The sequence below is a fragment of the Gavialis gangeticus genome, unplaced genomic scaffold, assembly GCF_001723915.1.
Source record: "Gavialis gangeticus isolate Ggan-Ray unplaced genomic scaffold, GavGan_comp1, whole genome shotgun sequence".
In the NCBI taxonomy this organism is placed as follows: Eukaryota; Metazoa; Chordata; order Crocodylia; family Gavialidae; genus Gavialis; species Gavialis gangeticus.
In genome coordinates this window covers 152,935,437-152,957,775 of record NW_017729032.1, presented here as the reverse complement: position 1 = coordinate 152,957,775, position 22,339 = coordinate 152,935,437, and the positions used below count along the sequence as shown (strand labels likewise).

Here is a 22,339-nt window from a genome sequence, read left to right as displayed (position 1 = left end):
TCCCACAGAGCAGCGGGGCTCCCCTCCCTGCCTGAGGTGGCAGTGGTTCCTCTGCCCTCCCCCCCATCTATCCTCCTCTACCTCCTCCCACAGAGCAGCAGGACTCCTGCCTTCCTGTCTGAGGCGGCGGAGCCCCCGCAGGCAATCGCTGCTGGCCCTCTCGGTGATACATGTGCAGCTGTCCAAAAGCATTATGGACAGACAGACACACACAGTCCTTTATTATATTAGAATTACATTCACTACTTTCCCTTCATCCACTTCTTCTGAAAAAGAATGGCTTGTTTTCTATTGTTTCTCCTTCATTATTTTCAACCTGCTCAAGTTTAAGTGCTTTTCTCAGAATATCCGTTCTACTAGATGTACATTTGATTTCTGGGTTGGCATAGCCAGGACTATTAGCCTTTTTTTTCCTGGATGGCCTATATGTACTGTCTCCAGTTTTCAAGTACCTCCCAATTTTCAAAATGAAGCATCAATAGGAAAATAAATCAGCCAATTCCACAGCATGTATATCATGCTGACTTACAAGTCAAACCATTTTCGTTTCTAAAAAACCAAAAATTCAATAACTGGCTGCTTGAGTAGTTGTTCTATTTTTAAATTTATCCATTTTATTAGAGGCATACTTTTTAAATGAAATACTTCAGCCATTTTATAATCAATTTAATCTATTCATGAACCTACTTTCCCTTTCATTCTTTTCCTACTGACATTTGTAAACCCCGTGTATCAAACTCTCTAACATCAATTTGTTCTGGGTGTTTTTGCATTTACACACACATTTTGGTTGCACTTATGCTAGCGTCCTTGCAAGTCTTAAATGACTGTTCCTGATTAATTACATTCCCACTTTTCCTTTCATTACACGTGTAAATCTTGGGTCTTCCGGCAGTCTCTTATGAATTCGCACAGGCAATTTAATTCCTTGAAGTCTAGTCAAAGCATAGCATTAATGCGTTTTGTCTAAGGTATGATTGAGGACTACCCAGTCCTTTTGCCTATGGAAGCATTTCAACTTCTTTTGCTGCACAAAAAAAGAAAAATGTTCTCCTATAACAAAAACCTTTCCAATGCTTTATCCTGGGAAGCTATTGCTAACTAAGATAAATTTAAGCAGTCATTAGTTCTACATTTCTCTATAATCCACCCATTGCCAACAACTAGGGACCCACTTAAACTCGCAGTTTCACACTTTTCAGGGAAACCACCAAAATAGCGTTTCCCGCAATCACTGCAAAAACGGTGTGTCCTGTGATTTTCTGTGGAATTGCCTGGTGGGGAGGAAAAAGCTTACTGGAATACACAGAAAGCATGGCAATCCCTGCAGCTGCAGAACATGTGATTTGAGAAAGAGCTGCTGAGAGGCTGTGCTAGTGATGGTGAAGGCGCCAGTCAGGAAAGCAAAACGGTTTTGGCGCCATCTTTTAAGAAGCCAGATGCAATGCTGCAGCGAGCCTGCAGTCAGAAGATGAGTTACAAGAAATGCAAGAAAGCTAAATACATTTCAGATCAGGATCGTGTAAGGCAGTTCCTTGACTGCAGATGGTGGTAAATTTTTTTGTTCATCATGCAATGCGACTCTGGATGTGTCAAGGAAAACAGCACTGATTAACATTTAGAGTTTAAATCATATATAAAGCAAAAGGCTGTTCCAGAGGTCAGAGCAAGAAACAAGTGACTATGTCCTCGATCTTTAAAAGAACTCCAGGAAAGCAGTCTGACAAGAGGAGAGGCTACATCCATGCTAGTGGAGTCGTTCACAGCCACCAACATTACTCTGGAGAAAACTGATAACCCTAAATTAAAAGACTACTTGAACAAACATGTGCCAAATGCTAGCAGTTTCCCATGTGCAAACAAGCTTCACCAAGATTATCTACCAGGAGCAAGTGCTTCACACGTTCAGTCTAGAAAATGCGCACTGGCAGAATATGAATCAAATCTCAATTGTAGCAGATAAAACAACAGATGCCCTAGGTAACTGCATTCTGCACATTTTATTTCTACCTGGAAGCTGGATAATCTATGACCTGCATGTTTTTCAAACAGAGCTGGTTCACTTCATGTCTGTCAATTTTTCTAGCATGGCACAAGTTGTAGTGTTGTAAATTACAGCTTAGAATTTAACAAGCTCTCCGCATGTTTGTCTGATAACACAACGTATATGTGCAAAGCTCTCTCTTGTGTGCTTCATGGAATGATACACAATATCATGTCACCTGGAATGCACACATCCTTTCTTTAGTAAGTGACATCTGATGCATGTGTTTTCCTGATGTGGATAGCCTGGTTTCCTCTTTTAAGAAAGTGTTCAAACATTGTCCAGGCCATAAGCTTCAATACAGGCAGTCCATTGCCAATCACATTGGGGAACTACATGCGATTTTGTCACTTCCACGAAAGCCAGTGCTTACAAGGTTGAATTTGTGGTTTAATTCAGTTTGTTACCACAAAAGATATGAAATACTACCAACAATTTATGGGCAAGAAGCTTGAAATCCCACCCAGTACACAGTGCATGCTACATGATCTCTTAAGACAGGGCACCATTGAAAATCAAGTAAAATTTGGGGCAAAAATGTAATGTGGTTCATGGAGCTTTTAATTTGGTTTGAAAGTCAGCAGGCTTTACTCCACCAAGCACACAAGCTGATGAATTTGATAAGTTAGATTGAAAACATGGCATCATAGCAACTTTCAAAGTGTCAACATGAAAACCAGAAGAGACAGAACTGTTCCAAGCAATAGCTGCAAAGTCAAATCAATGCTATAAGCACAATCAGTCTCTACCACCGCAGTTTAAATGACCAGCTGCCTCCTTTTTTGGTGTTATTTGTTTGTTTTTTTTAACCCCAGTTGGCTGCCTTTCCTGAGTTTTGACCCTCAGCTACTGAACTCAATCCCTGAATGACAGAAAGAGCGTGACAAGAAACGTGCTGCTTACATAAACTTTTTCAAAGAGTGCCACATGCCTTTGACTGTGACTGTTTTGGGAGTCTGTTTCTGATTGGTTTCTACATCCCTACCACTTGGTAAAATGCTACCTTACCATTCCAACCAATTCAGTGAATGCAGAACATATGATCTCAGTGTATGGACAGGTGTTCACACTGCAGAGACAGAGGATATCAGTTGCACCTACCGGTAGATACCGCGTGCTTGCAGGTAACAACTAACACGAATTGTTTCCATCAAGGTTAGCATTATTTAGTATTACTAATTTTTTTGTAGAACACCAATATTAAGTTATAATAGTTACAATTCATATTGTGTATAAATTGATGTTCATAGATTCATAGATTAAGGGTCGGAAGGGACCTAGTAGATCTTCTAGCCCGACCCCCCGCCAGGGCGGGAGAACAACAAAAAACCCCAAAAAGAGAAACGGGACTCAAATGAGTAAATATGTTCATAATATATTTCAATTTAGATTTAAACTTAATACTTAGATTTATAGGTATGTGGTCATTTATTTGATATTTCTGTGGATTTTGCTATTTAATTACACCGTGGTTTTTGCCTCTTGGCCAATCAGTGACAAAGGAGGGGCTCACTGAGAAAAGACCTTGAAACTGGCTCCACGCACCGTTGGCAGCCCACAAAAATCCTTGTCTCACTGCGCACTAGGCAGACCCTTTCTAACAACTACAACAATAAAACTTCCTTTGAGTCCCTGTGTTCCAACAACAGTGAAATGAGAACCATTGAAGGTAATGTCCAGAGAAGGAGAATGCCAAACTGATAAAGAACCATCTCCACTAAATCACTAGTTTGTGTGTGGAGTTTCAGAGAACACCTTTAACTTGTCTACTTGTCAAACCATGAACACTTGTCCTAGAATCAGAGCAGATCTTCATTTACGAATGAAAGCATACCAGTTTATAGCAAGACAAGATTTAAATGTTCATATGCAATGCGTGTTAACAGAAGGTTTTTTTTACTTTGGTTTTTACTTTGGTGGTAGATATTCTATGCTGACCAGAGCTAAATACTTGTTCAACTATTTCTAATTTAGAAGGCTACATTCCTAGCTTTCATAACTTTACAAGCCAAATTAAGGAGTATATTTTAGTCTTGAATATAGACTGTGCCAACTGCTAGGATAAAAAAATGGCAGTTTTCAACTGAAGTCTAGCTGCTAGACATCATGCAATAGGACATCTAAAGGAAATCAATTTTCCCCTACTTGCCCAGTGAAAAAAAGGGGTGCGAGTGAAAGCAAGAAGTCTTGTTTTCTTCCTCAAACTCTTTGTTCAGCACTGACTTGTTTTGGCTTCCCCCCATCAAAGAAAAGAGGCATAATGCCTTTACCTTCATGTTTTGCCTATCCCCTAACTCAACACTTTACAGTAGGGAAAAGGGCTGGAGCTGTTAAGAAGCAGTTAAGCTATATTTAGGCTACAAGTGAGAAGTTACAGCTGGTAAACAGGGGCCCCAACTCAGCTCTTGTAAAAGGACCTGCCATGCAATAACCATGATGTCAAGAAAGTAGTAAGGGGTGGGGAATGGAAAAAAGAAAAGAAATGTGCCTCAGATTTTTCAAGTTTAGCTTGTTTTACTTTTGATGATCTTTTAGCAGATGACTATAGCAACTGAAATACCTAACTAGCCAAAGCATGCCTGTAGAATAGCGCCTATTCCATTATCGGTTTTCTTATAGGACCAGTTTTGGCGTACGTTGAATGTCTATAAAGCAGTGCTCCATGTGTTTGAGATGCGACTTCCCATTTCTTCCAGAGGAATGTAATCTAATTGTGCCACAAAAAAGTTTTGCTTCCCTAACCACATTCCTTCTTCCCCACTATGCTTGCTTAGAATTAATTTCTCCAGAAGTAAACTTCCACAGCAGGGGTTGGCAATGTTTTTGGGCCAAGTGCCAAAAAACTCTGCAACCTGGACTTCAAAAATGTTGGCAGGCCAAGGGCAGAGAGCAGGGAAGCTGCAAAGGACCCAATCCTTGTTGTGGCAGTGCAGCCCCAGCCCCTTCCCCACCATGCTTCCTGAGGCACGTGTGCAACTGCTAAGCCAGGCTGGGGCTCCAAACCCCAGTGCAGCCACTTGCAGCCAGCCACCTGCTACAAGCAGCCTGGGCACAAGGCAGGCTCCTGCCACGCATCATGGAGGCTGGGCTGCTCAAACCAGACAGCTGTAATGCTGCAACTGGCTACACTGAGGTCCAGAGCCCTGGCCCCACTTGCTGCTGGTGGCGGTTGCAGGCATGCAAGGCAGGGAACGGGGCAGAGCACAAGGCATGAGGAGGGGGATTGGCCCCATCCCCACTGGAGACAGGGCACTGGCCACAGACATAGGGGCAGAACAGACCCTGCTGGGACCCCCCAAGCCATGACTGGGACAAGGGCCACAGCCAAGGTCTGTGCCACCCTATGGCAATGGCCCAACTCCTAGCTCAATGTAGCAGGAATGGGCGTGAGAGGAGGTGTGGAGGCTGGCTGTATGGCTCACCCTGGCCCACCCCACTGGAGCTTGGTTGTAGGAGGAGCCCCCAGGACTGCCTGGGGCAGCCACCCCTGCCCGCAAGCACCTTCCCCTGCCCCCACAGCTAGGGGCTGCCCCATCCTGTCCCTAGGGCCGTAGCTCAAGCCTGGCACACAGCTCCCTCCAGCATGCAGCTTTCTAAGCCATCGCATGGATGAGCTCTGCAGGGAGAGCTGACATGGACAGGGATGATGGGGCCTGGAACCACCTGGCCCAAGCACTCCTGCGCAGAACCACTGCACTCACACAGCTCATCCTGACCTTCACAGCCAGGCCCGGCAGGACAGGGACATGCCCCTCTTGCTCCATCCCTCCTGCCCTACTCCAGCCCCCCAGCAGTGGAGCACAACCACAGGCCTCTTCCCTGTAGTGCTCCCCAAGGTGCACAGAGCAGCAAATCAGGCCATGACTCCAAATTCCTGTGCAGCTGCTTGCAGGCTCACAGATGCCTGCCACATCTGGCCCAGGCTCTAGGCAGCTGCTGCCTGCCATGGAGTCGGGGCTGTTAGTAGCAGGGCTTGCAGCCTCCCTACCACTTTCTGTGAGCAGCCCAAGCTCGGTGGCCAGCAGCAGCTGCCCAGAGTCTGGGCCAGCTGTGGTGTACCAAGCAAAATAGCTTTGCATGCCATGTTGCGCACACATGCTGGGGGGTGCTGACCCATTCCACAGCTGTCGCTACTAAACACAAATAAAGATATAAAGGCTAAGTAACAGACCTTATAAAAAACCCTCCAGTGTCATTAGCTAATGGCTTTTATTTCATTTTAAGACTGGGTATATTTTCTCTGCATCTCTGGTTCAGTGTTGTTTCCTGGTTTGGATACAGTATTATGTCAGCATAAACCTAAGCAAAGTCAACAGACTGAAGTTTCTTTGCATGTGAGATTAGCATGGATAAAACCAATTAAGTAGGGATAAGTAATGATAAGTCTGGCTTCATTAGAGCATGTGGAGAAAAACAAAGAACTGAGGATGACTACAGTTAAAATGTAAGAGAATTAATCTCTACATCACCATCAATGGGAGAAAAAGTTATTAAAAGCAGACAATTGGACACCTAGCCATCATAAATATTTAATAGGTACTAAACATTCAGTAAGTCTAGGAATGCTGAATTAGTAAAATATACATCAATCTGAATCTGTACTTAGTTTTTTCACTCTAGCAATACAAAGAGATAATCTGAGATTAACTCAAAACATAAGATGGAACAATAGTAAAGAACACCCTTGTTCTTAAATCAACACTTCCATCCCAAAAGTTATACAGAAACTGTATTATCTATATACATAACCTTCTTTTTTCTTTCTGCCTCTCAATAGTGGCTTAGGGAGCAAGACTATCAAAAGATGCAAATCTGTTCAATAGTACACAACCTGATCCATCTTTGACACCTGTTACTTTCTCTGCTTAATGAGCCGAGTTGTGAACACTGATTTTATATTATGGGGACATACAGAAGATGTTTTTAGCCTTCTAGTGGCTCCTAGCATATGGGCTCATCCCTTGCTTTGGGTTTTTTTAATTGAGAGACACAAGAATTTTGATGTTTCGCTACCATTTGATTTTTCCCCTAATGCTGCTGCTAAAATTTCCAAAATAAAATCAACAGCTATTAAAATATTTTACAAAGAATCAAATTTCACTGTCTGAGTGCAGGTAGTTCCATGGCTGATTAAGATCCATCACATGTTAACAAAATAAAAACGGCCCTAAGGAAACAATCATAAACAAACTAGCAAGAAAACAAAATTCCTGAAACCATGATTTTTTGGAACTGACTTGATTTAGGGTTGAAGTTGTCCCTTCCAATAGATAATTTTGCATCAAACCCTGCCCCCAAGTCCATATCTTCCCTGTTGTACGTTCATTTAATCTATAAACAGAAAGAGGTAGTTAGCCATGTTAGTCAGAAGTCAGAAAGAAGGCAAGGTCAAAATGCACCTTGTAGACTAACCGAATCAGAGATGCATAAACTTTCATGAGCAACAGTTCACATTGTCAAATGCTATGAAAGGACATGCAGAGAGAAAGCTATTGCTTTCTTCTTGATAGCCTGTTCTCTGCATGTCCTTTCATATCATCTACTGAGAGAAGCAAAATGGGTTGAAGAAAAAAAAAATCTGGTCAGAAAGAAAATCTATAACTGAGCAAGTCCTGGGGAACTTCTGTCTATTTATACTGGAGAAGACCATATGAAAACCCTACTTCTTTCACCTTAAGGGGAAGGTGGCAGGCAGGGGTGGATCCAGAGGGGGTGCACTGGTACAACCATGCCCCACCCTTTCTGGCTACACAGCAGGACCAGCAGCCCCATATGCTCAGAGGTACCCCTCCCCTTTCATCCCCTCAATCTTGCCTGCTGCTGCAGGTGTCCACACTGTCCAAGGGGCAAGGAGATCTCCCGTCTTACTCCAGCTGGGATATACAGGGGCTGGATTGAGCCCAGGACACTGGTAGTGGCAGCATCAGCAGGCAAGTTCCCCTTCTCCATGCCTGCTCTTCCTCTCCCAGTTTTCCCCCTCATTCCAGGAACAGACACAGGGAAGGGGAACCCACTCGCCTGCCACCACTGGCTGGCCCCACGCAGCCTTGCTAGAGTGGAATAGGAGCTTCCCTCACCCCTGGAATAGCACAGATAGTAGGGATACTGGCAGCAGCAGGTGGGGAGGGGGAAAAAATTCAAGAGGATGGGGTGGAGAGGCGAGGAGAGGAAACTATCTCTGAGCACAGAGGGGAAGGGAAGGGGGAATGCTTACCTTCTTTGGGACTTAAAACTCCTCAGCTGCTGTTCCCAGGGGAGGGTCTGGCTGCCCAGGTGAGGAGGAAGGGACAGGAGGCTGAGAGCAGGACATGCAGGCACCATTGCAGTGCCAGATGCTGGAGCCACACCCTCCCTTTTATAAAATCCTGGATCCGCTCCTGGTAGTAGGGGCAGTTCATTCCACAGCCTCAGCCCATCATGCAAGCAAGGTAACTGCTATGTAGACATTAGCCTTGTGATAGAAAATCCACAGTGCAGGAGGGGCAAAGTTGTTGGCGAGAAAGTTCCTCAGAGGTTTAGGCACCTTTGGCTCAGATTACTGACCAGTCTGTTTTACGAGAAGCCAACACATATAGTAAAGGATAGTTCTGATCCATTTACAGTGGCCAGTGTCACAGAGAAGACAGGCAGTAGTGTCCTACTAGTTGGAGTCTTCTAAAGACAAATGACTTCAGACCCAAATATCTTGCAGAGCTACAGTCCAGATATGAGATGATGAAGGTATACAACTCTGGACAAATCCCTCCCTGGTAGTATAAGAAAGAGCCTCTTAACCTAAGAGAGCTGATGGTAGAAGAGTACCCAAGAACACTCCTAAATCACAGGCTGAACTGACGGTATACACTTTCAAAAAATAATCAATTGTACCCCAGGTGCAAAACCTCCCAATTACTTTAATTTGGAATTACTTTCTTCTGCCAGCCAGCATAGCTTCAACCTGGCTCAGACTCTATTTTAACCCACTGGCCTTCACCAGATCAGTTAATCATTTTCAAGCACAGCAAGGCTCCTCAAGTTCTTCAGAAGACAGCTTTCCAACTCTCTTTAATATTTCCTTTATGGGAGGAATCCTCTCCCAACTGTATACAGGACTTAGTCTTCTTACCACTGTAAAAAATCCAGAGTGGAATGCAAAGATCTCACCCTGAATTTACAGGTACTCTTCAATACAGCAATTAAATATACAAGGACTGACTGGTTTAGCCAACTATTTTTAGAAGGCACTCTGTTCTAAAGACCAATCTAAAGCAGAGATCAGCAACTTTTGAGCAGTGACTGACCAAATTAATGAAACTCAGGCTTTGGCAGGCTGCCACCAGTTTGCAGATTTCTTTCACCATGTGCCACCCAACATCATGGATTCCCTTGTCCCCAAATTGCCTCTGTATCCCAGATATACAGGCTGGAAAGAATCCCTTTTTGAGTTAGACCTGGCTCATGGACAGTAGGTTCCTGACCCCTGGTCTAGACTGCTATTTGGAATTATAGTGACTGACTTATTGGCACAAGGCGACTACTAGACTGAGCAAGAACCTTACTTTGACTAAAAGAAGTTCCAAACTTGCGTGCAGAATATCTTGCATCAGTGCCTTTATTAAAGTAGGGTGAAGGTATTTCAACACATGCTTAAGCCATGTCTTGAAAAGAAATGCTTTCTATATACCAGGATCTCTCTACCACTGCATATTTGGTCAGCAAAAATTTCTTCTATTCCATGGTTTACCATCTGTATTGCAGAGTACTTCTGCCTGTAAAGATCCTTACTGAAGCACAGCTTGTACTGCATCCCAAACACTAAACGTATTGACCAACTTAAATACAAGATAACTATAGAAAAGTTACCCAAAAAATAATGCAGCAGCTCAAACAGATTTGTAACTGGAGTAGAAAAAGCTATCCAGCGAATTACTGGAAAAATATATAACTCACAAACTGAAAGTATTCTCCCTGTAATACAGTCTTTATATTCAGACATTAGTCTTCCTTAAAAAATAATTTTGTTTTTATGAAGCCAGTCATAAAAAGACACAAAGCTTTAGCAGGCACAGAACAATTTTTGTAATGTTTTCTCTCTCAAATGATGGCTAAACAGTTTTTTTAAATTAAATGGAAGATTTCTGATTCATCTTTAAGACCATACTTAAGTTACCCTTCGTACAAGTAGGTTGATTGTTTTTTTAAGTCAAGTAATATAACCCATAATTTAAATCAATGTACAACAGCAACATTTTCCACCTGCTATTTAGAGTTTTATTCTAAAAATATATTTCCTTGAAAATGAGGTAGGCAACAGGGTAATTCAGGTCACAGCTTAAAATACAGATGTATACAATTTAACATTGAGTTAACATGCCTTGCTTAGGGGTGCACCGCTAGAGATTTTTGGGGCCGATACTGATATGCCTCCTTAAATATCGGCTATCAGCCAATACCAAGCTGATTTCTGATACAGCTGTCTTCAGCTGGTAAATCCAGTGTGGTGGAAGTGGAGGGAGGAGGAAAGAGGCGTGGTAGGGGCAGACTGACACCCCCGTGGTAAGGGAAGAGTGGAGCTGGGGTAAGGGCAAGTACTGCCCAAGCAAGGCTAGGGAGGGGGCAGAGGCAGCTCCCACCACTGCTTGCACCCAGGGAGGGGCCTATGCCCCCTGGATCTGCACGGGGTATAGTGGAACAGGCTGCAGCCAGGGCTACACGGGGCTCTTCTCTACGGGAGCTAGGCTCGGGGCAGGCACCAGCAGTGCTGAGAGGATGCTGCATCCACCCCAAATTCGGCTACTGCTCAGCTCCCAGCACCACAGCCAGCAGCCACCTGGTGCAGCCCCGGCTCAACACCCTGCCTCCACCAACATGCTTGGAAGAGCCGGGGCTGCACTGGGTAGCTGGACGTGGCAGCCCTGGGAGTGGAGGTGAAATTTGGGGTGGATGCAGCATCTTCCCAGTGCTGCTGGCACCCACTCTGAGCCCAGCTCCTGCCAAAGAGCCCTGTGCAGCCCCAGCTGCAGCCCACCCTGCCCTGCACAGATCCAGGGGCACATACCCCAACCCTTGCCCCTCCTGGGGTGCAAGCAGTGGCAGAAGCTCCTTGCTGCCTGAGTGCTGCGCTGAGGCTGCATGCAGTACAGGCATTTAATTGGCCAAATTATCAGCCCCATTAGGCCAATATCTGATACAGCCAGTTTTCTTTATAAATCGGTACCAGTCCAATATTGGACCGACGTATCAGTGCACCTTGCTACTTGATTATGTACCTGTCCAAAAGAAAAAAAAAGGGAAATTTTTGCTGAATATTATCATCTCCGTTCAAATTAGTATTTAGTCCGAACTCCAGAAGAAAAAAGAAAAAAAAGCAGAAAGACCTGGTTAATCAACCATGCATTATATAAAGTAATTACCAAATGCAAGATGTAGAAATTCAACCTGATGTTAGGTATTTTTTTTTTACTATAAATCTGTTCTTGTATATGAGCTAAATTTTGACAGCAGAAGCCATAATCCTATATGGTGAGCGCACACACACACACACACACTCTCAACCTAACATCAGATGTGTATCAAAGTATTTATAAACAAGTCAACGTTGCCAGATTTCATAGCAACTGCACTTATATCTGTTCCTTCAGGGAAAAAAAGAATAAAAAAGAAAAATAATGGTCAGTACCAAGTTTTATTAGCCAAGACGGAAAAATTAGTATTTAAGGCCCAAGTTAAACACATTCCCTCCTCCTCCCTCCCCAAAACAGTTTGGTACATTTCAACTTCTATTGCCCAATTAAAACAAACCACAGTACCCTGACCTCAAAGGATCTAGTCATTTCACTGATGTTTACATATTCAACAGCCTAGCCCATTAACCAACTGCCATAGGACAGATTAAAAAAAAACAGCATCTGTTTCTACTGTAAGCGCCCAATAAAGAGATCTAGTCAACATGCAACATAGCTTGTATGTTTCTCCCCGAAAGAGTTTTCTTTGATCTTCTTGCAGATTTTTAAAGGATTCTAGAGGCCATTCACTGTAATAGCTAGGATTCCTGATGAGTCCTTAGCTTGCTCTCACAAGTCAATGCTTCAACAATGCAGGATCAGAACCCAAAATAGCACTACAGTATTAGCAGGACCAAACAAAGCTTCATAATAACCATTTAAAAATATATACTCTTTTAAAAATCTGATTTGATCATCAAAAGGTACAGTTAAACCTTAAAATAGCCATTAAAGTTTTCCAGGTCATATACACATCTATTCACTTCACATACACCTTAGAAATTTAGTATACTTTTATCACTATACCCCAAAATAGTTGCTCGCCTATATATAATTTTGCAAGGCTCACCTAAAGCAGTTTTGTAATACTGTCAGCATACATAACCGTTAAGTAAAAATCAAGTCACAGGCCTTAAATTTCAAGTAATTGTTCAAACAACAGAATAGAGGCATTTCATGCAACTTTGTCAAACTGGAAATATTCTACATCTTCCTCAAAGATAACCAGATAGATGTGAAAAAGAGGTTGATAAGCAGTTTCCCCTTCCACTGACACTGCCAAGTCAGCAAGGAAGCAGAATATGGTGCCAAAAGGTAACTATCCTGCTTGGCCCACTGGCTGACTGTTACAGGAAAATTAAAGAACTGCACCTATTTCCTGCAAACATGCTATGGACATAAACCCCTCCCCTTTTCCTCAGATGGGAGTATTTAGCATTTCATTCCTCCACCCAGAAACATGTTTTTAAACAGAGACAAGAGTCTTGCATCTGGCAGAATTTTCTGACTGCAGGAACAGATGTTCATACCCATTATAGCAGTACTGTCTAGAGAAGAACCAGGCAGTATACAACTTACAGATTAGTAGTAAAAAAAAAAAGGCACATCTAATATTCATTTCTCCTCCACGTACCCTGTGTTCAGTTTGTTTTTAGAGACTTTTACTTACCTTTCCCATTTTGCCATGCAGTGTACCAGGACAAACTGAGGAAAGTAGTGATGAAAACTAACACGGTGGCCACAGTTCCATTTCGGAGCCTCATCTCATTTCAGCATCACATTTGTTTATAGTCTACCAGTGATTAGGATTTATTGTTTTCAACTGTGCTGCAATGAGTATAATCCACTACTAGCATCACTTCCCCTCCAGCACTGAGAAATGTAGCTCTCTCATTGCAAATGTAAAAGCAGTCAAGCCATACCACTTCAAACTGCTACTCGACTCTCTTATCAGCCTTCATAAAGGAAACGCCTCTTTATGCTTCTACTCCTGTTTAAAGGAAATAAAACTGGTAAGTCTGAGGCACAAAAACATTCATAAGCAAAGTCACCTCTATATCAAAGCACATTACAGAAATACCATTATATTGTTTACTATAGGGAATACTGTCAAGTATGGCATAAGCAGATTAATTCTTTTCCCCCAGGTTCCACTTTTGGATCCCATCTTCAAACCTGAATACTACTTGGCATACCAATTTGTCCTTATTTTCATTAAAAGGTTGTTTTGAAAAGGAGCTACATGGAATGGGAGTGCTGTTTACAGATCACAAAACATCATATTTATATTAATAAGAACCAAGCCTCATTATGCTAGAAGGCTGACAGATGAGACAGGTTTTTTTCCTTTAATAGTTTACAATACAAGGCTTGCACTTCAAAATTCACTGTATTTCAATTATTCTGTTCTTGTACATGAAGTCAGTGGGGCTCTATACAGATGCAGTGAGGTACCTGTGACCTATAAGTTAAAAGATCAAAGCGCTAAGTTAGTATTTCCAAGACTACAACATTTAGCTGTTCCTGAGAGGTACAGAAAGGTATAAAAACCTAAGCAATGTGCCAGTTTCAGTCCTACAAAAAGCTGCATAGTACTTGTGCTGGGTGTCCACCAATTTTCTGCATAGCTCAGGTTCAGCCACAGCCATCATTAAACCACATATTCAAGGCAGCTTTAACCTACACCAGCTGACAGCAGTTCCCAGGAGCCATTTAAGAATACGGCTTCTTCCTGTCTTAAACCCATCTCTCCCTTACCACCACCAGCCACATGTCATCATGGCATGGTGTGCCAGGGACTGGCTATACAAGCTTTGTCAGAGCTGGAAGCTAGATGCACACAAAAACTTACCAGCTGGCCAGAGATGGCTAGCATCTAGCCCTTCTGCACTGCCTGAGCAAAGCAGGGGAATTGTGTTTCAGCCAATACCATGTTTCATTTTGTTTTCTTCTTTTAAGTAGCACAGAACTCTGAAGGACTTTCTCACACCAGATGATAAAGCAGATCAAATACCTAAACTTGTGCGCAGTACTACCAGTTTTCTATTGCAAATTTATTTGGATAGAATCTTGTTTCCTAACTGTACAACTGCAGTCAATTTACTTTTTCCATTCCATAACTACTGTGTTTCATACTTCTAGCAGGGCACCCTTGCAACAAGAGGCAGAAGTCTACAACGCTGGCACTGACACCCCTCCTCCCCCACCCCTCCCAGCAATACTGGGGCTAAGACTTGTAAATAACCAGTAAAAACTGATGAAGCAATAGGCATGTTTAAAAGAAGGAGGAAAAAGGATAAATTACCAGAACCATATGATATAATTATGCAGACTAGTAAATTATGTCTTTCTTTTTTTACCTGAAAGACAAGAATGAATACTAACAGACTTCCTAACCATTTTCCACTCTGTAATGTATAATTGTAGCAGCAGTTATTGAGAGATGTGGAGCAGAGTACGACAGTGGCTCTGTGTGTTAAATTCAGAGAGAGCATCCACAGGTAAGGAGCAACACAGGACATGTAGAAGAGAGGGAAGCTGTAGAGAGATTGAGACAGGGCTAACATGTTTAGAATTACAAGCCAGAAAAGGGTCATCATTATAGCGGTATTTTGGATGAACTAAGATGTATAGACATAATGAAGGTCAGACCAGGCTGCATGCATTAGAAAATGCATCTTCAAAACACTTGAGGAGGAAATAACAGCAAGTTGCATGGGTTCAGGGAGAGAGAAGAGTCCCAATGACTCCCAAACTACCAACCTCAGCTACTGTGAGGGTGACTGTCAACTCCATTAATAATTTAATAGCATTTGGCTTGTTGTAGACAGAGAACTGTTGTGATCTGCTGAACATCTAATCCCTGATCATGCTGGTATCCTACTGTGCCATACAAACATATGGGAAGACACAGTCCTTGCATATTGAGACAAAGCATGATAAATGAACATCTCAAATTAAGAAAAGGAACAAGCAAGGGGAAGGAAGCTCATGTGGTTAAAGATCAACTTGATGGTTCCAAATAAAGAACTACTGTGGCTTTTAGTTAAGGGTGAAGACGACACAGGAAGAAAACCAACCCATGAATCTCTCCCTCCCCTCAATCCCAGATGAATCCAGCCACAGCCAGTACTTAAAACAGTTACTCAGAGGTATCTTATTGTTTTGATGACTGTATATACAAAGACCTTGTCTACACTAGAAGACTGCTCACAGTTTAAATGAATGGTGGGCAATTATTTTGACAAGCATGCTACAAGTTAAGTTAAAAGTATGAAATAACGCCATTCTTATAATCAATCGCTGTTGTTAACTACTGCTGTGAAATCCTGTCGCCATGGGCACATGGCAACCCAAGTCTGCCAATACCTACTCCTGCAGAGCCAAACACTTGAGCCAACAATGAAACCCAATTCCTACCTTGCCCCCAAGTGTTGGCCTGATCTCCACTCCCCCCCAGTAGTCATGTCAACTCCTGTTGCCAGCACCTCTAACTCAGGAGGTCTTTGACTCAAATGTCAAACACCCACCCCAGCTGTCTGTGCCACCTGTGGCCCATATGCTGCTAGTTGGCCATCACTAGTTTAGATCATTTAAAATATTAAGTCTTAAGCCAGTGCAAACCCCTACATAGACACACAAACCATTTAGCCCTCACATAAATAAGTTTAGCCTCATTCAGTAATGTACTAACGCAAACTAAGCCCATTTAACTGACAGCTAAACCAGTTTAACTATATCTATATAATTAAACAGGGCCAGCAGGGGAGATCATGCTTAGGGGCAACCAACACAGGTTCATTAGAGGCAGGTCCTGTCAAACCAACCTGGTGGCCTTCTATGACCAGGTCACATAATGCAGGTGTAGCAGTGGATGTAGTCTTTCTGGACTTTAGGAAGGCCTTCAACACTGTCTCTCACCCCATTCTCATTAAAAAACTAGGGGACTGTGGCATCAACACCTACACAGTCAAATGGGTTGCCAACTGGCTGGAGGGCCACACCCAGAGAGTGGTGGTGAACGGGTCTTATTTCAAACTGGAGGGATGTGGGCACTGGGGTTCCACAGGGTTCAGTCCTCGGGCCTGCACTGTTCAACATCTTCATCAGCAACTTGGACGAGGGGGTAAAAATCACCCTGTTCAAATTTGCTGATGACACTAAGATGTGGGGGGATGTGGGCATGCTAGAAGGGAGGAATAGGCTGCAATTGGACCTAGACAGGTTACAGGGGTGGACGGACAAGAACTATATAGTTTCATAGTTGGTAGGGTCGGAAGGGACCTGAGCAGATCATCAAGTCTGACCCCCTGCCATGGCAGGAAAGAGTACTGGGGTCAAACATCCCCGGCAAGGTATTCATCCAGCCTCCTCTTAAAGACCACCAGGGTAGGAGCCAGCACCACGCCTCTTGGAAGTTGGTTCCAGATCCTAGCCACCCTGACAGTGAAGTAGCGCCTCCTGATGTCTGGTCTGAATCTTCTCTCTGCCAGCTTGTGACCGTTATTCCTAGTCACTTCTGGTAGTGCTCAGGTGAACAGGGACTCCCCCAGTGTCTGCTGGCCCCTCTGACTAGTTTGTAACAGGCCACTACATCCCCCCTCAACCTTCTCTTGTGGAGGCTGAACAGGTTCAGGTCCCTCAGCCTCTCCTTGTAGGGCCTGCCCTGCTGCCCCCTGATCATGCGGGTGGGCCCTCCTCTGGACCCTCTCCATGTTGTCCACATCCCTCTTGAAGTGCTGCGCCAGAACTGGATGCAGTACTCCAGCTGTGGCCTGACCAGTGCCGCATAGAGGGGGAGTATCACCTCCCTGGACCTGCTTGAGATGCATCTGTGGATGCATGACAAGGTGTGGTTGGCCTTCCTGACTGCATCCCCACACTGCCTGCCCATATTCATCTTGGCAAGGATGACTCCAAGATCCTTTTCTGCCTTTGCACTGGCAAGAAGGGAGTTCCCCAGCCTGTAGGTATGGTGCTGGTTCTTCCTCCCCCGGTGCAGCACCTTGCACTTGTCAGGGCTGAATCCCATCCTATTCTCATCCGCTCACCTCTGTAACCTGTCTAGGTCCGATTGCAGCCTATTCCTTCCTTCTAACGTGCCCACATCCCCCCACATCTTAGTGTCATCAGCAAACTTGAACAGGGTGCTTTTTACCCCCTCGTCCAAGTCACTGATGAAGAAGTTGAACAGTGCAGGCCCGAGGACTGAGCCTTGCGGAACCCCACTGCCCACATCCCTCCAGGTCAAAAATGACCCGTCCGCTACCACTCTCTGGGTGCGGCCCTCCAGCCAATTGGCGACCCATTTGACTGTGTAGGTGTCAACACCACAGTCCCCCAGTTTTTTAATGAGAATGGGGTGAGAGACAGTGTCAAAAGCCTTCCGAAAGTCCAGGAAGACTACGTCCACTGCTACCCCTGCATCTAATGATATGGTGACCTGGTCGTAGAAGGCCACCAGGTTGGTCTGACAGGACCTGCCTCTAATAAACCCGTGTTGGTTGCCCCTAAGCACAATCTCCCCTGCTGGCCCCTTGTGGACATGTGCCAGAATAATTCTCTCAATTATTATATTATGGGGCTTGCACCAGTTTGACTCTATGCATTTGAATTAAACAAACTTTTGCAGCACAGAAGAGTTCCTAAAGGACTGATCTTATAAGATGCTCAAAAGTCATACAAGTGGAGGGCCCTCAATTTTTCAGCCATTGGTCAGTATCTTACTGAAGCAACTTTTAAATGAACTAAGGACTTCAAATATTTTAAGTATGTTGGTTTTAACCATGTTGATCTAAAAGCATAGCCAGACAAAACTCATGGGGTAGAGGCGAAATCTTTTTAGACCAACTAAATTATACATCTCTACAACTTCCCTCTCTTCTACATGCCCATGTTGCTCAGTGCCTGCAAATGCTCTCTCTGAACTAACACACAAAGCCACTGCCCTACTCTGCTCCACATCACTCAACTGCTGCTACAATTATACATTACCAACTATATTTAGTTGCTCTAATAAGAGATATCACCCCCAAGAGTTTTGTCTTCCTCACATATTTCAAGACAGCTCCAGCATGTGCTTAGCACAGCAAGATGTCTAATTATGTAGACTCTAAACCTGAAGAACTCCAGGGTCACCCCAACCGCAATACAAGCTGGAGCACAAGTGCCTCGAAAGAAGGCAAAATGCACAACTGCTCTAAGTTTCAGTTCAAAAGCTGCTGTCTTATAGAATACAGAAAAGGTATACCTAATGAAGAGAGAAAAAAAAACAGCGCTATGTAGGATCTTTTTTTTTTTTTTTTTTTTTTTTTTTTTTTTTTTTTTTTTTTTTTTTTTTTTACCCTTGTTCTTATTAAAACATTCTCCAGTATCTCCAGTCAAGTAAATCAATCTCCACAAAATACATCTGATTTCTAGTCTCGCTTCTAAGACTGGCTCCCTCTGTTGTCTCCAGCGAGTCAGAATCCCATCTCCTCCTCCTCCTAAAAGGTCAGTCACTAAAACCCAACTTCAGAGGTGGGCTGTGAGGCTGAGAGAGAACATTTGTAAAACCACTTGGAAGAAATCATCCTTCCCTCCCAATATTTGATAATATACTGAGAACAGCTAAGGTGCCTGTGACAGACAGTGCCTATATCCTAATGGAAAGCCATTCGGGGCATAGCTCAGCAAGTCCCACTCTTGTGCCCTGACTTTTCAGTACAAGGGATAGAAAAAGCAAACTGCCTAGTAGACCAGCCTCCAGGTCAAAGCCTTCCCCTCACTTCCTCGCAGTCTACCTACCATTAGTTCTCCGCCAGGGTCACAGCATTCAGTTTTGCTGGGGGGTGAGAAGGGGCGGTAACATTCCCCTGAGTGTTCCCCTTTGGCCTGAGAGAGTAGCAGCCGAGTATGGTTTAAATTTAAAGCTCACGCATGTTCACACGTTCACACACACACAAGCTTGCATACACAGCCCCACATACCAGACACAGGTATGGTCACAGCCACCATCACACACACACCCAGGAGGGGCCACATGCAGTCACATATGTGCATACACGTGTGCAGTCACCTGCATGTGCAAAGGGTCATATGCATGCACCATTGCACATAAGCATGCATGTGCACACATATGTGCAGTCATGCACACGGCCACATGCATGCACACAGACATGTGTGGTCAGTCATGGTCACACACGCACTGCCCCCACCCGAGCGCCCCGGCACCCCAATTCAGCTCCGCGCGGGGCCCGGGGACAGCAGGGCAGAGCCCCCCGGCCCCGGGGCAGGCTGGGCACCGGGCGAGCGAAGCAGCAGCCGGCTCCCACCCGCTGTGGAGTGAGGGGGGGAAGGGGAGGCGGCCGACGCTCACCTGTGTGGAGCGCGGCGGTTGGCGACGGTTGGCGCCCGGTCCCCGCGGCAACGAGCGAGGCTCGCGCAGCCGCTGCCGCCGCCGAGCAGCCAGCGAACGCCCAGACCCCGCCCCCCATCGAGACACCACCCCTTTGCCGCTTTCCGGCCTGCCCATTGGCCTGCCATCGCCCAACCGGCGGCGGGCTTGGCAACGGCTCTTATTGGCGCAGCCTGCAGTCCCTCTCGCAGCAGGGCACTATAAGTGAGTCTCGCGAGACCTGCCTGTTCTGTGTAGGTTTGTCGTCCGGGGGGTGAAGACGCGGGGCTGGGTGGGCTCCTAGAAGGCAGGGGAAGGTGCTAGTTGCTCCCCCCGGTCTGTGCCACTCGAATCATAAGTACCTGGTGGCCCTTTAGCCATATCATGACCTTCGCCCTTCAGCCAGACCCTGCGCTTTCCCTGCTGCAGGATGCTCCTCCTTGGCTCCTGGCAGCAATGGAGCCTTTCACTTGGGTGGTATTTTAGACCAACACAGCCAGCCTTTATGTATCTACACCAGGAAACTAAAATGTAGGTACAGCTTTGAAATAATAACCGTGAGCTAATAAGGGTTCACAACTGTGTCTACTCCTCCTACAACTATGTAAGTTGCACATCACACTGGAGAAAGCCAGCGGTAACTGTATGCAGTATGCTCATTACTTGACTATTGCAGTTGTTTTGTCTTAGTGGTTATGTCTGATCTTTCTGTTGTTTCATTGTACCTGTCTCAAAAGACACACACACTAATATGTATAGTGCCATCAAAATCAGGAGTGGCTACCCTGAAGATTTATAAACTTTCCCTTACAGTATAATTGATTAACAAATCCAGTCCTTTCTCCTCCTGTCCTCCATCTAGCTTAAACAAGGTCTAAATCAGACATTTTGCTGATATAGCAATGTTGATTGACTTGCATACAATGTTTTATACTTGCAAAAGCCCTTGTGAAGACAGAAATATACTGACAAAGTTATTTTGTTGGTAAAGCTTATTTTGCTCAGGCAACTATTAAGGTATATTTAAAATGGCAGTTGTTATTTCATGAAGACCATCTTCTCTCTTCAATTTCCCCTTCAGCAACAGCAGGTTTACACTTGGTGCTTATAGTTGTGCCAGTATATCTGTATCCTGGCATTGTCTTTTCAGCTATTGGCCTCCATGAGAAAAAGAATCACTGAACATACAGTTTTTGACAATCTCCTGGCCCAGTCCAACTAAAAATAAATGTCTGTGGCCCCATTTCACTGTTTGACAACTGGAAAATTGCACATCTAAGGAAAACTTCACAGCAAATCCTGCAGAAAAAAAAGTCATGACATTTGGCTGAAGTTCATTGTTACTTATGTTTGTTTTTTTTGGTGAGGGTGACAATATACCTTGAAGCCTGTTCGGTATTTCATATCTGTAACCTGGTAATAATGCTTTCTTTCTTTTGGATGATTTATTCTATTGACCTCTGCATTGTCATGTTTCAAACAACTGAAGTGATACATTTGAGAATTTAATTACAAGTAATTAAACTTTTCTTATAAAACGTTTCAGTCTTAAAAGCAGGTCAGAAATTCCCTGTACAAGGGTCCTTTTTTCCATGAAAAATAAATACAGCAAGTTTAAAACATTAATGTTCCAGTTTAGCTTGATGAAAATAGAGCAAGGGCAGGCAATTTATTCTATACCAACTTTACAGACATAATGGAAATCAATGGTATATAATGGGATCTCAGCATAATAAGGATTTCCTGCTACTAGGTATATGCCAAGAGAATTATTAAAACTGTTAAAATGATAAAAGGAAGCTTAGACCTGTAATCATTTTATTGTATGGTTTAGAGACTATTTCCATAATACCAAATGACTGGTTTATAGTCACGTCATCTAGTAGAGCTATAAGGCTGTCATCATTCACCAAGCTTTGAGGGTTTTTTTGCCAGCACCTGTAATTTCTCCTCAAGATATGTGGAAGCCTGGTTTGTGTTGCTTTTATGGCATTCCTAAAAATCAGAGAGACAAAGAAGAAGAGTAAAGTATTGCTGAGTGGAAAGCAAAAGAAAGTTTTTGTTTAGCTGAGAAATGGCAAATGGCAGCCCAGAAATTAATGTGTAACAGTTTAACAATTGCCTCTGACTGACTTAGAGAACAAACCTGAGCCTGTGACTCAGCCAGTCAGAAATCAAAGGATTCCTGGGATCTGTTTCCAGTTCTATCACTACTGTGGGTGTGTCATTTTAGGTGAATCACCCCACCTCTCTGTACTTCTGCTCCTTCTCACCCCACCCACAACTACCCTCCTCCCCACCATTTTTTCTCTCTTTTATATCTAATGTACAAATCCTTTGTGGCAGGGACTGGCCAGTACCTAGCACAATGACCTCCCTATTTCCATTAGGGTCTTGTTACAATAATACTGCTAGTTCATAATAGTAGATAATGTTGTTAAGTTTCACCGGTATGTTTTCAAATTATGCAAATGCACACATTGCTCCATGCATATCAAACCATAACAAATGTATTCTGCACTGAATAAGCTAATTTTCCAAAGATAGCTTTGAAGTTTAAAGTACTAGAAGATATTTTTAATTTTAAGCTGCTAAGAACAGAAATCACATGCCACATCCAGCACAGACTTTAGGTGCCTAAATCCAAATTATGATCCA

The 22,339-nt window shown here is 43.8% G+C and overlaps 1 protein-coding gene across 2 annotated transcripts in view; it reads right to left on the bottom strand.

Moving 5' to 3' along the window:
• The window catches only part of MGAT4A (mannosyl (alpha-1,3-)-glycoprotein beta-1,4-N-acetylglucosaminyltransferase, isozyme A), a 171,243-nt gene extending 151,489 nt beyond the window's left edge, over nt 1-19,754 (bottom strand). For both annotated transcript variants that reach the window (XM_019525222.1, XM_019525223.1), the window contains exons 1-2: nt 19,664-19,754; nt 12,977-13,297 (exon numbers count right to left, since the gene is read on the bottom strand). In XM_019525222.1, coding sequence (XP_019380767.1) covers nt 12,977-13,070 — 94 coding nt within the window. In that variant the 5' untranslated portion in view covers nt 13,071-13,297; nt 19,664-19,754. The remainder of the gene's footprint in view (nt 1-12,976; nt 13,298-19,663) is intronic.
• Between the last annotated feature and the right edge of the window lie 2,585 nt (nt 19,755-22,339).